General features: G+C 39.5%; 1 protein-coding gene across 1 annotated transcript; it reads left to right on the forward strand.

Moving 5' to 3' along the window:
- The first annotated feature begins 366 nt into the window (after window positions 1-366).
- On the forward strand, window positions 367-13,195 carry LOC140949558 (vesicular glutamate transporter 3-like). The gene is made up of 10 exons (XM_073398716.1): window positions 367-727; window positions 3,500-3,536; window positions 3,796-3,995; window positions 4,429-4,516; window positions 5,085-5,171; window positions 6,225-6,355; window positions 6,834-6,983; window positions 9,570-9,699; window positions 10,417-10,655; window positions 11,811-13,195. Exons 1-10 carry the CDS (start codon window positions 503-505, stop codon window positions 11,964-11,966), a joined length of 1,443 nt encoding a protein of 480 aa, XP_073254817.1. The 5' UTR covers window positions 367-502; the 3' UTR covers window positions 11,967-13,195.
- The last annotated feature ends 391 nt before the right edge of the window (window positions 13,196-13,586 follow it).

Genomic DNA, 13,586 nt, shown 5'->3' on the forward strand with positions numbered 1-13,586 from the left:
GACTGATATGAAATTAGTCATTAATTCTAACACAACCCATAACGCACAAAGAGCTGATATTGTTCATGTACATACATACGTTTCATATCACATCTCCAAATAGACGACGTCTCGTTGATGAACCGTTATATCAGGAATCAGAAGAACTCAGCTACTAAAAGGAATAACATTTTCCTGAATCGATAAAAGCTTCGCTCTTGGCTTGTACAAAAAGAGATGGAACTTTGCACAGACTAGGTTCTTTTATGGTAGCCTGCGAACCGCAGACGTATTTCGGGTCGTCGCTTCTCTCCTTTCGGAGGGAGAGAAGCGACGACCCGAAATACGTCTGCGGTTCGCAGGCTAGAGTACGTTTATGGTTGACGTTCTTGGCTACAATCCCTTCCACGGCCGCAGTTACGATAGAAAGAGAAAGTACAAGACATAAAGTTATTTGTTTTATATAGAACCGAGATGTTGATGAAGACAAAGTACAGCTGATCAAAAGGATTATTCCAGAAAAATGGAACTTAAAAACAGCCGGCTGACGGAAAGTCACAGAAAAGTCAAAACATCGAAGAGTCCAAGTCCATTGAGTACTGGGTGTTTTATTCCAGTGCGTTACATGGTTGGTGTCTTCTTAATGTTTGGATACGCAAATGTTTACGCTCTGCGCGTCAACCTCAGCGTGGCTATTGTGGTGATGGTTGAAAATCACACCGTCTTTAAAGACAACAGGGAAATACAGGTATTGTGTTATTGTTATGTGTTTCTTGGGGAGTATATCCTTGTACTGAAAGAACTTTGTATCGATTTGTATGTGAACTAGCAAGTAATTCTTCATAAAAAAGATGTGACACCTTTAATTTGTCACCTTTTTTTTATCGTTACGAACATGACTACTTGCTGGCTACAATTCATCTCCTTTTCATAATCCCCAGCAAAAAAACAATGATTACGTAATTCTTCTGTGACTTCTAGAAGAGACTCATTAGCATTAAACCTTTGAGTTCTTGACTTTGTGAAAACGATTTTTGTAGTTAGATTTCACATTTAAGCTTGAGAGAGAGCAATGTAAAAATTACAAAGGTTTGGCTTCTAAATATTTGAAACTAATTTGAAACCAATTTCCATGCAGAAGTCGCCGATCTACAGAAGGTGTCAAGCTTCTCCCTCGAAAATGATTACTCAAATTTTTTGCTTGAGGAAATTAAACTGATTAAAACGTGACGGAAAACTCCGAGGACAAATTTAAAGTGCAGAGTATGGTAGAGAGCAAAACTGAATTAAAGAAACAGATATTTACTTTAACGGTAGACTGAGAATAGGGAGATATTCCTTCAATCCATACCATCAATTATTATATTAAAACTTTAATTGGGAGTAAAAACCACCAACTGCATCAACTTGATCGTAGTGCGATCGAAAACAAGCTAAAAATTAGCAAAAACTAAGGGTAAAAGTAGTCAACTGGAAATCCAGACAAAGGTTTTTGAGACTTGAATGTTAACAAGCTTTTGTTGAAAACCTAAATTGAACATGCTTTACAATAAGGAGGGTTGCCGTGGAAGCGTATACTGTAGACCTTTCCACGGTTTTTCAACTCATTGACATGGACCAGTGAGGAAAAATCCGTCGGCACCACTGGAAAGAGCGTATTTAATGAAATTAGCAAAATTTCCGTAAAATTCCGAAAATAATCCCCTCCATGTATAAGCCCCCCAAGCCGGTAACGCAAAAAACCCTCCGTTAAATCGCCCCTCCAAATATAAGCCCCTGAGGGCTTGTACTCGGAAAATTGCCTTCAAATACAAAGGAAAACAAAGCAAAAACGGTAAATTTATTCCAAATATAAAGCTAGCACAATCGATTTTGAAACGCAAATTTCCCTCCGTAGATAAGCTACTCCGAATATAAGCCCCTCTTAAAATAAGCCCCTCAAAAAGGGCCTTTGAAAAATATAAGCCCCGGGGATTATTTTCGGAATTTCACGGTACTAAGTTTGAAAGTGATACGTCTTAAGTGAGCAAAGTATAGCTTGGCAAACTTGCGAAAATTTACAGTCGTTTGGAGGGCAAGAATCAAACGTCTGTAAAATTTCGCGACTTTCGGGAGCTTTATCTTTGTTCGCTAAGACGTACTTTCAAACTTGGCACTCCTACTACTTTAAAGGCGTTCTTTCCAGCGGAGTCGACGGGTTTTCACTAACTTGTCTATTTGAAAAGTGGAAGAAAGCCGTGTGAGGGCCTATAAAGGTAGAACGGTTTTACAAGGAATCCGTGACAGAAGAAAGTTAATGTTAATCACTATTTTAAACGTGGAAGTTACAATCTAAACCTATACAACTATTATGTAATAACTGAATCTTTGCGATACCTAGCATTACACCCCATAAAATATGCCTCAAAATATCCCGAACTTATCATAAAGAAAACTGAAGAGCATCCCTTAATTTTAAACATAAATCAGAACTGGTTGAAACTTAGGTCAATCCAAGCTGAAACCCCGATAGCCGGCATTTTAAGTCTGGTCCTCACTAGCGAAACAAGCACAAGCGCAAGCAAAGCAGGAACGCATAACTCGGAGCGTGCTTTTACAGATCAAATAAATTTAGCATTATTTTGGAGTACTTTTTCTCGCAAAAGTGGAAGCTCCGTCCGAGTATCTTATTGTGCGCAATGACAAGAAAGAAAAAGTAGATGCCATCAAAACACCATAAATACACTATTTTCTAGTCTCCAGTTTTTGCAGCCTGATTGGAAGACTTATTTGATAGTCAAAAATCTTGGGAAAATCGATCTGAAAATAACTAGTTTGTGAAAACTAGTCCGGGGGGGGGGGGGGGGGTGGGGGTACTCCTGCAAAGGTCTGTACAGAGAGGCTCCGCCAGAATATGAAAGGGTAGGGGTTTCACCAGTTGAAGTGTACATGATGAAAGGGTAGGGAAATCTGTCATTTAGGTCTGTAAAAAGGCTCAAAAGGGCTAACAGATTCATTTTACGGCTGTGAAAAAGTCGAGAAAACGTTCTGGTTTTGTGATTGATTCCTATTTAAACGACAGTGCATTTACAGCAGTTAATTGGGATGCAAAGTTCTAAACAAGGTGTGTGAAAAGGGTACCAAGGGGTACCTTTTGAATTTCCGTCAAAAATGGTTTTTAAAAGGGTAACGGGTTGGATCTCGGGGCGGACCCCGTATAAGAGTACCCCTCCAGGGAACTGGTCGTACGTATGGTTATGTTAAGGCCATCCTCACTACCAACTAGCGCATGCGCATAAGCTCCTTGATGCTCACGCTTGCTTTGCTAAAGAGGACCATTTTATGCTTTAGTGCAGAAGGAAGCCATGTGATAATAAATCATAAAATCGACAAGAACTCCCCATACTACATGCTTTGAAGAGCAGTATGCTAATAAATTATTCGTAGCTTTGGCATCGATTTCATATCTTTATTGTTCAGTGCAAAAGCCTTTCTTCATTACCAATAAAGGGTTGCTCACGGTCCTTTTCTTTTACACTAGGAAACTGCGGAATTTTCATGGAGCACCCAGCTACAAGGTAATTGGCGTAACATGTATCTCTGTCAGGGGCACCGAACAACTTGTCTCCTTCTATATACATTGAAAACACTTTTTAGGCTATTCAGAGTACTTTTAAATCTCAAGAACTGTACTCTAAGCAGCGCTATAAAATTTGTATCGGTTCGGTCATCATTTTGGTCAAATCCCGGATCCTGCGAATACCTCTTGAGACCCTGATAGGTTTCAACAGGAATCGGCTCCTGCTTTCAGACATTTTCATTTATTATATTTCCTAGGTATCGTACTGAGCTCCTTCTATGTTGGCTACATGTTAATGAACATACCAGGTGGATATTTGGCGCGAAAATGTGGTGGCGCCACGATGATTGGGTTGTCTGTGGGTGGCACAGGCGCCTTCACCCTATTTACTCCTCTAGCTGCTCGGATACATGTTGGACTTTTGATTGCACTGAGGGTAGCAGTGGGGCTGGCTGAGGTAAAATAAGATAAGATAATAACTTTATTTTAGCACGATAAAAAGATCAGCACTGCTGGTGGGGTCCTGCATAAAAACATAGTACCTAGTATTTACTTCGTGAAGTCATTTTACTGATGCAATAGCGATAGATATTTTGTAATAATCTTCAAGCTTGTAGAATTCTTTGACTTGTTATTCAGTTTTTATTTCTATTTGTCACTGTACGTGAGGGATGACACCTCCTTAGATATTTCCCGGTTTTAGCTTAGTTGGTAGGTTACAGGTGTACTTGAGGCGGGTAGGAGGTCGAAGGCAGACGAGACAAAATTGCACATGTAAAATAAAAGCGCAAAGTGCTTGGAAGTTAAGATTGTCATTTTAGCTGTACACCATTTAATAGTTAGATATTACCCTCACCAATACACTGTTAATATATAATGTTCGCTTTCAGAGCTCGTCATATCCAGCTGGCCACGCCTTCTGGAGTCTGTGGGCACCTCCCTTGGAGAGAAGTAAACTAGGAGCTTTGAACTTTGCAGGTAATTGTTCCTTTCAAAATTATGGAAATTTTGCTGTTTTCCTAAACAGTTATAAATGCTGGCTTGGAAAAAAAATTCAAAACACGAGAAATGATTTCTCAGTCAGTGACGCATGCGGCTCTAAAGGAAAAATCCGAGTGACCCCCAATGGGAGTCGAACCTTTGACCATCTACTTACTAGTCCAGCGGGACACCGGTCGTTTCGATACAATAACTCAAGCAGTGAAATTTCACAAAAATTTTGTTCATTTCAAGTATAGTAGGCGAGTGAACAAGAAACACATTTTGGATGAATATCTTCGGTCTTTAAGCCAAGCACGTGGAATGAATAGATTTGTATCGAAACGACCGGTAGGTGCTCTAACTGTCCGCTAAGCTATCTGGACCAGTAAACAGGTGGTCATAGGTTCGACTCCTGTAGGAAACACTCTTCTTCCGAGCCGCCTGTGTCACTGACTGAAAATCATCTTCCTCATGTTTTCACCTAGCTGAAAATTCATCATCACATCTCTCATAATATCAAAACACGTTCAAAAGTTTAAACTCAGTTCCATTTTTACTCTTATAGGAGGAAACGTGGGAATAATTGTGTCCATGTTCTGTTCAGGATATCTTGCAATCTACTATGGATGGCCGTCAATATTTTATGTTTTTGGTTTGTACTTCACCTTTGTGTATAACTTAAATGACATGTACCTACTGTAGCCTATTTACTAGGCCTCAGTATTCCGCGCGGCCAATGCGTGTCGGGTCGCGTGGTCCGCGCATTCGCCTCGGATACGTCAAGGAAATGTATTGACCGAGAAGGGCTGGGAAAACGCTGTACAGGGACTAGGCAACACCTACTGTTCATTTTGCATCCCACGATCAGAGCCTCCTTCTGTCTTCTTGTTGATTGAGGCTCTGCCTGAATTAACCTCTGGATTGGTCAATCTTGTTTTCTTTCCGCGTCAAACTAGTTTGTCGAGTTCAAACATCCATTTATCGATAAACCGATGGTTATAACTGTTATTAGGCATGAGTTCGAAAATATTTCCTAGCAAACAAGCAGCGCATGCTCAGCAAAGAAACTGTATCTAAGCAACATTCAGCGCATGCTCAACGAGGATCTTACTCGATTAATGTACAGTCTTAACTCTAGTTCGCCAAATTCGTGGAAGCTAAAGAAGGGTTCTGCTGGTATGATTTTGGTGTCCATTTTGCAGCCTTAAACTTAAAAGGAAGGCCCAATAACCATTTCAATGATGTTTCTTTTTGAATCGACGTGTTTTTAACATTTCCTTTGCTTGGCTTCTTTATTGCTTGAATTGTTTATCAGAAATCTGTTCTCAGTATTGTAGGTGTTAGGAGTTTTTCTGGACAGGGAGATTACCCTGTCGGACTGGCTTTAAACTGATATAATGATAGTTAAACTTGTCCATAAATTCTAAGCCTAGTGTGGAGCACGGGGAATGTGAATCAAGCGGGGAAAGAGTTCGTTCCGGGAATGAATTCACGCAAAGCACTTCAATAAGTGAAAGAAAGGAACGCAAGCACAAACGCGCATGTCTGAATCACATAGTACAATGTAGGCTGACCTGCTTATGACACAGGCAATCTACGTGTTTCAAAAACTTGTAGAATCATGTCAAAAAGACCACGTCCTATGACATGTATTGGTACCCCAGAAGAAGAGGATGAGAGTCTTTTAGTTTTATCTTTTTGTCAGGCGCTTGCGCTGTAATTTGGTCCTTGATTTGGCTTGCACTGGTGAGAAACTCACCCTCCGAACAAAGCTGGATTACTCGAGAAGAAGTCGAATATATTGAAATGAGCTTAGCTGCGGACATTCAGGAAAAGGTACTACTGACTTATAGAATTAACAACGGCAGAGAGACTAGACTAGAGTTTAGAAATATGCTGATTACAATACCCCCGTAAAAAGATTACATTATACTACGGATGACACTGACGACAAAATTAGCCTTTTATTGTTTAGGCCATTGCATTACAGAAACTTTTGTGCTATTTTGATTAATTATGTAGTTATTGGTCCACTGAATAGTCCTTCAGTCTCGACCCGACTGACTGCCCCTAGCTCGATCTCCGAGGATGCATTGCAGTCGGGTTCTACTAATTACACTTTGCGAAACCTTACATGGCGCCATCCGTAGCGACAGACGACAGGAAACAATTTTCAATGCCTATATAATATTTTTTACCTTTTCAGAAAGATAGCAAACTTGTGGCATAGCCCCATTTTATTCGGATATTAGAATCCTCGGTTTGATTAAATAAACTCTTTGCTGTTTTGTTGATTCTTTTTTTAAATGCACAGCATACTTCTATTCCGTGGAAGGCAATCTTCAGCTCACTTCCCTTTTGGGCGATAGTGGTGGCTCATTTCACACATGGATGGGGACTATATACCATGCTATCAGAGCTGCCCCTGTATAGCAGTCAACGGCTAAATTTGGATCTCAAGGAGGTATGTGGCTTTGTGGTTCCCCAATTGGTGTTTCGGGATCGGCTATAGATGGTTTTCACAGTGACGTCATCAAATTGTAAAGTCAAAATAGTGAGGTTTTATGAATTCTTATTTAAACTAGGTTGAAGATAAACAAAAAATTAATCTTTGTACAAGTTTCCAGTCCCGTTGCATGTTTCATTTCGAAATACAGCAATTTGAACTTCAGAGTTTTCACAGTGCGTGACACCAAAATAGCGGAAATTCTGTCTCGTTGAAAAAAAGTCTCTCCTCTTCATTTTCAGCAGTATAACCATTTCAAGTATTAGAAGATCTGTTTATGTGCGCGTATGCCAGTTCTTGAGTGAAAACAAAGAGTTTTTATATAAAAAGTGAACTCCAGATGTTTTTGTTGATTTCCGGCGGCCATATTGGTGCACCAAAACGGTGCACCAATATGGCGTCTCCATACAAAGCTCTACAAAGGTGCATGAAAAGTTTCGGCAAATAACTCAGAAACTGTGGGCCACAAAGACCTGAGACTTGGACAAAATGTTTATATATTATTCTTTTATAACATTTCATTTTCTTGGCTTCTTCCACTGGACGGTTTCCAATTTATATTTTTGATGCGTGACAGTGAAAACGATCTATACCAGTGAGACAGGGAAGGAATTTTTTAGGGAGATTAAGATTCACGTTTACGCCAAGGGGCAAACGTGAATATGTACCACTTGACCAAGTTTTCTGTTTATTACTTCTACTCAAAAATGAGTAGTTTCACGCCACTTTTATCCATAAGAATTGTCCTGGACAGTTTTTATTTGCTTATTTTCTGATGTAAGAAATTCCGAAACTTGAATCTCACTGATGTTTGCTGTTTACCCTAAACGTGACTCTTAATCTCTTTTTATTCATGAGAGGTACACGAAATGCTAGTTTAAAGAATCGATGTTTACCAGTGAGCTGCGTTTTTGTAAAGTAAATATCATCCCCTGTCAGTTGTTGATGTGTAGGTGCAAGTTTTGGAATCCGACAATCTACCTCATGGGTCTTCGACGAAGAGTGAAATTTGAAACTTTTCAAGGGTCTTTAAGAAACTTGACTGTATGTTCGGGGTCGGGATTAGCCGAGCAACTCGTTGGGATTACGGAATTTATACTTCTACGTGAGAAATTTCTGCAATTTGATTCGCTTAGAGCGGTGGTATTTCAGCTTAATTTGAAATACCTACATGTGAAAATTACGAACCTTTTGGGGGTAGTGGTATAAACAAATAACAGCAGGATTTGTACGTGATATTTGGCATAAATACCGCTCGTGATATTTCAAAATTGTCTCAAATTTCACTCGCCTATCGGCTCCTGAAATTACGCATAACAATTTTTAAATATCACTCGTGGTATTTATGCAAAATATCACTGCAGATCATACTATTACCTATACGTGGAGCAAACATTTTGACTGGAATAAAGGGATTCAGATACCTCGTGCCAAACAAAAAAACAAAACTGGTCTCTTCCTGCTGCCCCCGGAGGGGGGGGGGGGGGGGGGTACTGCCATATATGGGCTATATAGGTATGTACCGCTGTGAAGGGTATGGTTTTCAAGTAGTTTACTCTAGGATAGGGTGTATAAATCAGAGCGTTTGGGTCTAGAATAGGGTATCATTTTTCAGGAAACTGATCAGTTGGTTGAAGATTTTGTCTAGACTAGGTAAACAGCTACTCTAGGATAGGGGGATTTGGGGAGTTTACTCTAGCATAGGGTAGCAAAATTCAGCTGAACTAGCTCTGGTATAGGTTAAGGGTTCCAAGGTCCCAGCGGCACATCCCCACCCAGAAATTCCTAAAGTACCCCCCCCCGGGCGGGGGGGCTGCTACCTATATGAAGGCAAGACGGATTGGTATCATCCCTAACATTCTAATGTACGTTTAAAAAGTAGGCTAATCGATGGGGTCTTTTTCGTTTTAGTGAGAGTCTGGGGCCTCAAACCCATAAACCAGGATCGTTTCAATCGATGCCTGAAGAGCATTAGATACGCTTTGTTAACTGAAAATAAATCAATATGTAATAAAAAATCATAAGAAAAACGCACTTTGTTTGAGTGTCAAGTATTTTGCATAGAAGAACTAATTGAGGACAGTGTTTTTTTACGTACCCTACTGGAGACAGGACTGCCATTTTACGTAGTCATCCGATCCACGTAAAAGTCTAGCCGTTTGCAGTAAACGCAGTCAGTCTTAATTTCTCATTTTCTTTAAAGAACTTGAGTTTCGATTCGGTCTCGGGGATCGATTCCTCAGCTTCTCCATCTCCAGTCAAGAGCTCTACCGACTGAGCTAGTCCCGCAACATCCTTCGTATGAATACTAGCAGGAAAAGAAAACAGATTTTCTTCATGTAGTAGAGAGCCTTCCAGTCTCTAATAATATAAAATACCTCTTCATACTAACTCAGTTTTTATTGGAGGACGGGTAGAAAAATGAGTAAGGAAGGTACACTGCTCTGTTCTATATTGCCTACTTATATTTATGCTTGAAAGTGTATCTACTTTCATCTAAAGCTGATCGATTGTTTATTTGTTTGTTAATATTTCTTCCTTCAGACTTCCGTCGCTTCGACCATACCTTACGTCGTTACGTTCTTTGTAATGATAGCTGGAGCTCAACTGGCGGACTACTTTCGTAAACATTATCTCAGTACAGGAACAGTGAGGAAAATGTTCAATACAATAGGTAATCCTCTCGTTTTGCCATGATTCATTAAAGATATATATTAAAAAGACAATGATACATTTAACAAGTAGACATCAACTTTCCATTCGCCACTTTAAAAACGAGAAATGAATTGGAGCTTAAATGCGTCCCGCTATGATTTCTGGGATCGTTGCAGCGGACGCGCCTGTCAGCTATTGGCCAATAGGCCCTTTGCATGATTTGATCACGTGATCAACTTTTGGTAAACACGAAAACAGTTCGCTTTTGAACAATTTTTGTAGCACGAGCTGAGAGAGCATATTAGAATTAGGTAACCTGTAAATGTTCAGCCATACATCTCAAAAGCAGCGATTGCAACGGCCGCCGAAAATTAGAATGATTTTTGTGCGAAAAACAACTCTTGCCACCCAGTCACGGCGTTTGAGTGGTTTTCCATACAAATCGTTGTAATCGCCCTGTCATTGTAAAAAAGGTCTTGGATATCTGAAGAGAGGGAGATCTCCTGCTATTCTTTGTCAACAACCTAGCTGAAACACGTGTTGAACTAAGAATTAATAATAACATGCTTTACACAGAGTAACCAAAACAACTGTAAAAGTTATTTTAAAACTCTTTGCAACTATCGGTGGTTGTACAAAGCCAAAAGAATAACAGAAACTAATAGTATATCAAGTGTTATGAAAAAAAGTAGATTGTCACTAAGCACTGATCCTTCCTTTTAAATTATTTTAATAGGGTTTCTTGCGCCAGCTGTCTTTTTCCTTGTAGCAAATTTTACCAACAAACCTGAGATAGCTGTGACTTTATTCACTATTGGGATGGGACTGAACGGATTGATCATCAGTGGATTCGCTGTAAATCATCTTGACATTGCCCCACCCTTTGCCAGTATACTCTTCGGAATAAGCGATCTTGCATCGACATTGGGAGGAATTATTTCACCCACCTTGACGGGATTCATTGTGAAACACCACGTAAGTATATTTTAGCCTGTGTACAGAACCCCCTCCCCTCAGTAAAAATCGAAGAAGGGGCCCCTTCTCCGATTTTTGCTGAGGGAAGGAGGGGGGGGTGTGTACACAGGCTAGTACATTTCTGAAATAAGCATCCTACAAGACCGGAAACAGAGGATCTCAGTGGGGTGGTAGCTTTGACGGGAATTTTTTTTTTCAGTTTTGACGGTTGACGGTTAAATTTTAGAGCTTTTGACGGTTGACGGTTATTAAGTGGAAATTTAGCCCCAATGTTTAGGTAACTGTTAACTTAAGATTGTCGATTTGGAGATTGCCTTGGCCTTTCACTTATAAAATTCTGAAATACTATATATGTTTTTTAATGTAAGCAACTTAACTTGTGTGTTCTTGGAAAGTCTAGAAAGAGTGTTTTCAGTTAAGAGATTCTTCAGGAGCAAGAACCCAGTAAAGATCAGCTGAAATAGTGAGATTTGAATTACCTTAAAACTTTTTGACGGTTAATATTAATCTGGATTTTTAACGGTTGACGGTTAAATTTTATGCCGTTTGACGGCTGACGGTTCCCCCTTACTTCGACCCCTCTCCACTTCATTACTCATCCCATCCTCTACGTCACTGCCAGGTAATACAAATGAGCATCTCTTCCCCATAATCAAATGACAATATTTTTTTCAAACACAAAACAACATAAATAGCACTAAAACCTCGTAACGCAGATCCTGGCGAGCTCTGGCGAAGAAGGCCCCTAAAGTGTTAGGGATAGGAGGGTGGGAGAGAAATAGAGCAAATTGTCCAACTAACCGGAGAGTGTGGGCTTCAATTCGGGCTCTGATATTGGAAGCTAACATGCTGTGTAGTCAACATCCTTTTGAATAAATACGAACCAAGTCAATTGGTTTTAAAAATGAAGCAACAACAAGAAACACCCGGTTTTTTTTAATCGCATGCGGGAGGCAGGCTTAGGGGGTCGTGCATGAAAATCTCTGTCACCCAGGGAAGAAATATATTTTCACTTGTTAGAAATAGAATTGGAACTTTCGCTTATTTTCAAGCATTAAGAGTCAATTTGTTTTCGAGAAGGGATTAAAAATCGCCCTAGTTAGTAAAAATAACTCCAAGGAATTCAACTTGCCTCGTTTTGCTTTCTTTCAACAGACTGACTTAGAGTGGAAGATAGTTTTCATAATCAATGGAGTAATGTATCTTCTGGGGGCTATATTTTACACTGTGTTTGGCTCAGGAGAAAAGCAGTCGTGGGCTTCAGACAGTAAATATAATAATCTGAGTCAACAAGATTCAGATTGTGAATGAACTATGCTGGAACTGATTCATCTATTTATGATTTAACTACTTATTTATTTAAATTTTACAAACATTTATCATTATTATTATTATTATTAATGGCGCTTTCCATTCAACAAAAGTTCTGCTTTGAAATTTTGGAAATTCCACGTGCTCATTTCGCGGTACATTCCGGTTGCCTACAGACCCGACCCAAGAGACCGCGCGGTTGGTTATTGTTCTTGTAAGCAGAATACAACGGTACTGGCGACAAACAATTTTGTCTAATGGAAAGGGACATTTCGGTCCGACCGACCGAGATAACCGGACCAGTCAAAGTGGACCATTCAAAGCTGGTCCCTAATATTTCGCTTGGACCAAACCGAAATGGTCCGTACCAACCAAAATTTCCGGAATTTTGGGTTAAATGGAAAAAGTCCAATATCATTATTACTTATTATATGGAATAAAGTGTTTTACGGGGAGCTAAAACACTTGTGGAATCGATACTACCGTTATTTTGGGGGACCTGGGATGCCGAATTTTTCTTATGTATTATATATGGCTGGTCATAACGAGCAATGACGTCACCATTGGAATCCGCCTTTGCAAACGTTAATGAAGAAGGAGTCTCTGCGAGACTGATCCAGAAATAAACAGGGTTGGGCTCAGCAAGAGTTTTAACAGAAGGGGCTGGAGATGTAAAGGAGAGGAAATCAAACATAGGGTGTTCCTTGGCTCCCACCAAGTATTTTGGAAATAATATAATGTCACAAAAAAATTAAGTGGATACTTTGTAGATAATGTGAATGGAGAAGAAATAGGTAGAAATAGGTATGCTTTCCAAGAGAGCTGTGCCGTAATAAGCTATGCTCTATTTAACTATGAGATGAACAATAGAATAAGAGAGATTATTGTAGATATATATTGCAGCCCATCCTATGATTAGCTTGTAAGCTAAATATCCTTACACGTGAAAAAAAATTTATTGTTATTATTATTGTTATGGCAAGATAGAACAGAAAACTCAGCTGACGAGGCTTGCTTTAAATTCGAGAGATCTACAGAAAGTTTTTTCATAACTACCAAATCTGAAAGGTAAATTTGTAACTTTACTTTGATCGTGCTTAAAGATGTGTGGCCTTCACACGTTCGTATTGAAAATTTTCCCGCGTACAATGTTTTTAGTCACTCAGGCGATAAAGGAGTTCTCTTTATAAACAACGTACCAGTTTAACTGAAATTTGGCAATCGACCGAATGTGGGCACTGAGTATACGCGTACGGTATTGCTGTAGTAGTTAAAATAGCCATTAGTAGAATTAAACCCAACTTTTCAATCTCTACCATGTGTATTTATTGTTGATAATGGATGAAAAAAGTCGCACGTCAGCTCGGGGTATGAATTTTGCGCTCTAGAAGCAAGGAAAGTATCTCACGAGTGAGTGCAGCGAGCAAGTGCGAAATTGTTCTTGTCATTCGAACATAAAAATCATATTTGCTTGCCATCGAGTGAATAGTTGTAACTCATTCAAAAGATTCTTCCGTTTCTGATAGGCTAAATTTACTTCGGCTAATTATTTTTCATAACAAGCCACTGTTGACCAAATTTGGAAGCCGATATCATTACAATTGGCGTCAATTGTACAGA

Source organism: Porites lutea, chromosome 10, assembly GCF_958299795.1.
Source record: "Porites lutea chromosome 10, jaPorLute2.1, whole genome shotgun sequence".
Lineage (NCBI taxonomy): Eukaryota > Metazoa > Cnidaria > Anthozoa > Scleractinia > Poritidae > Porites > Porites lutea.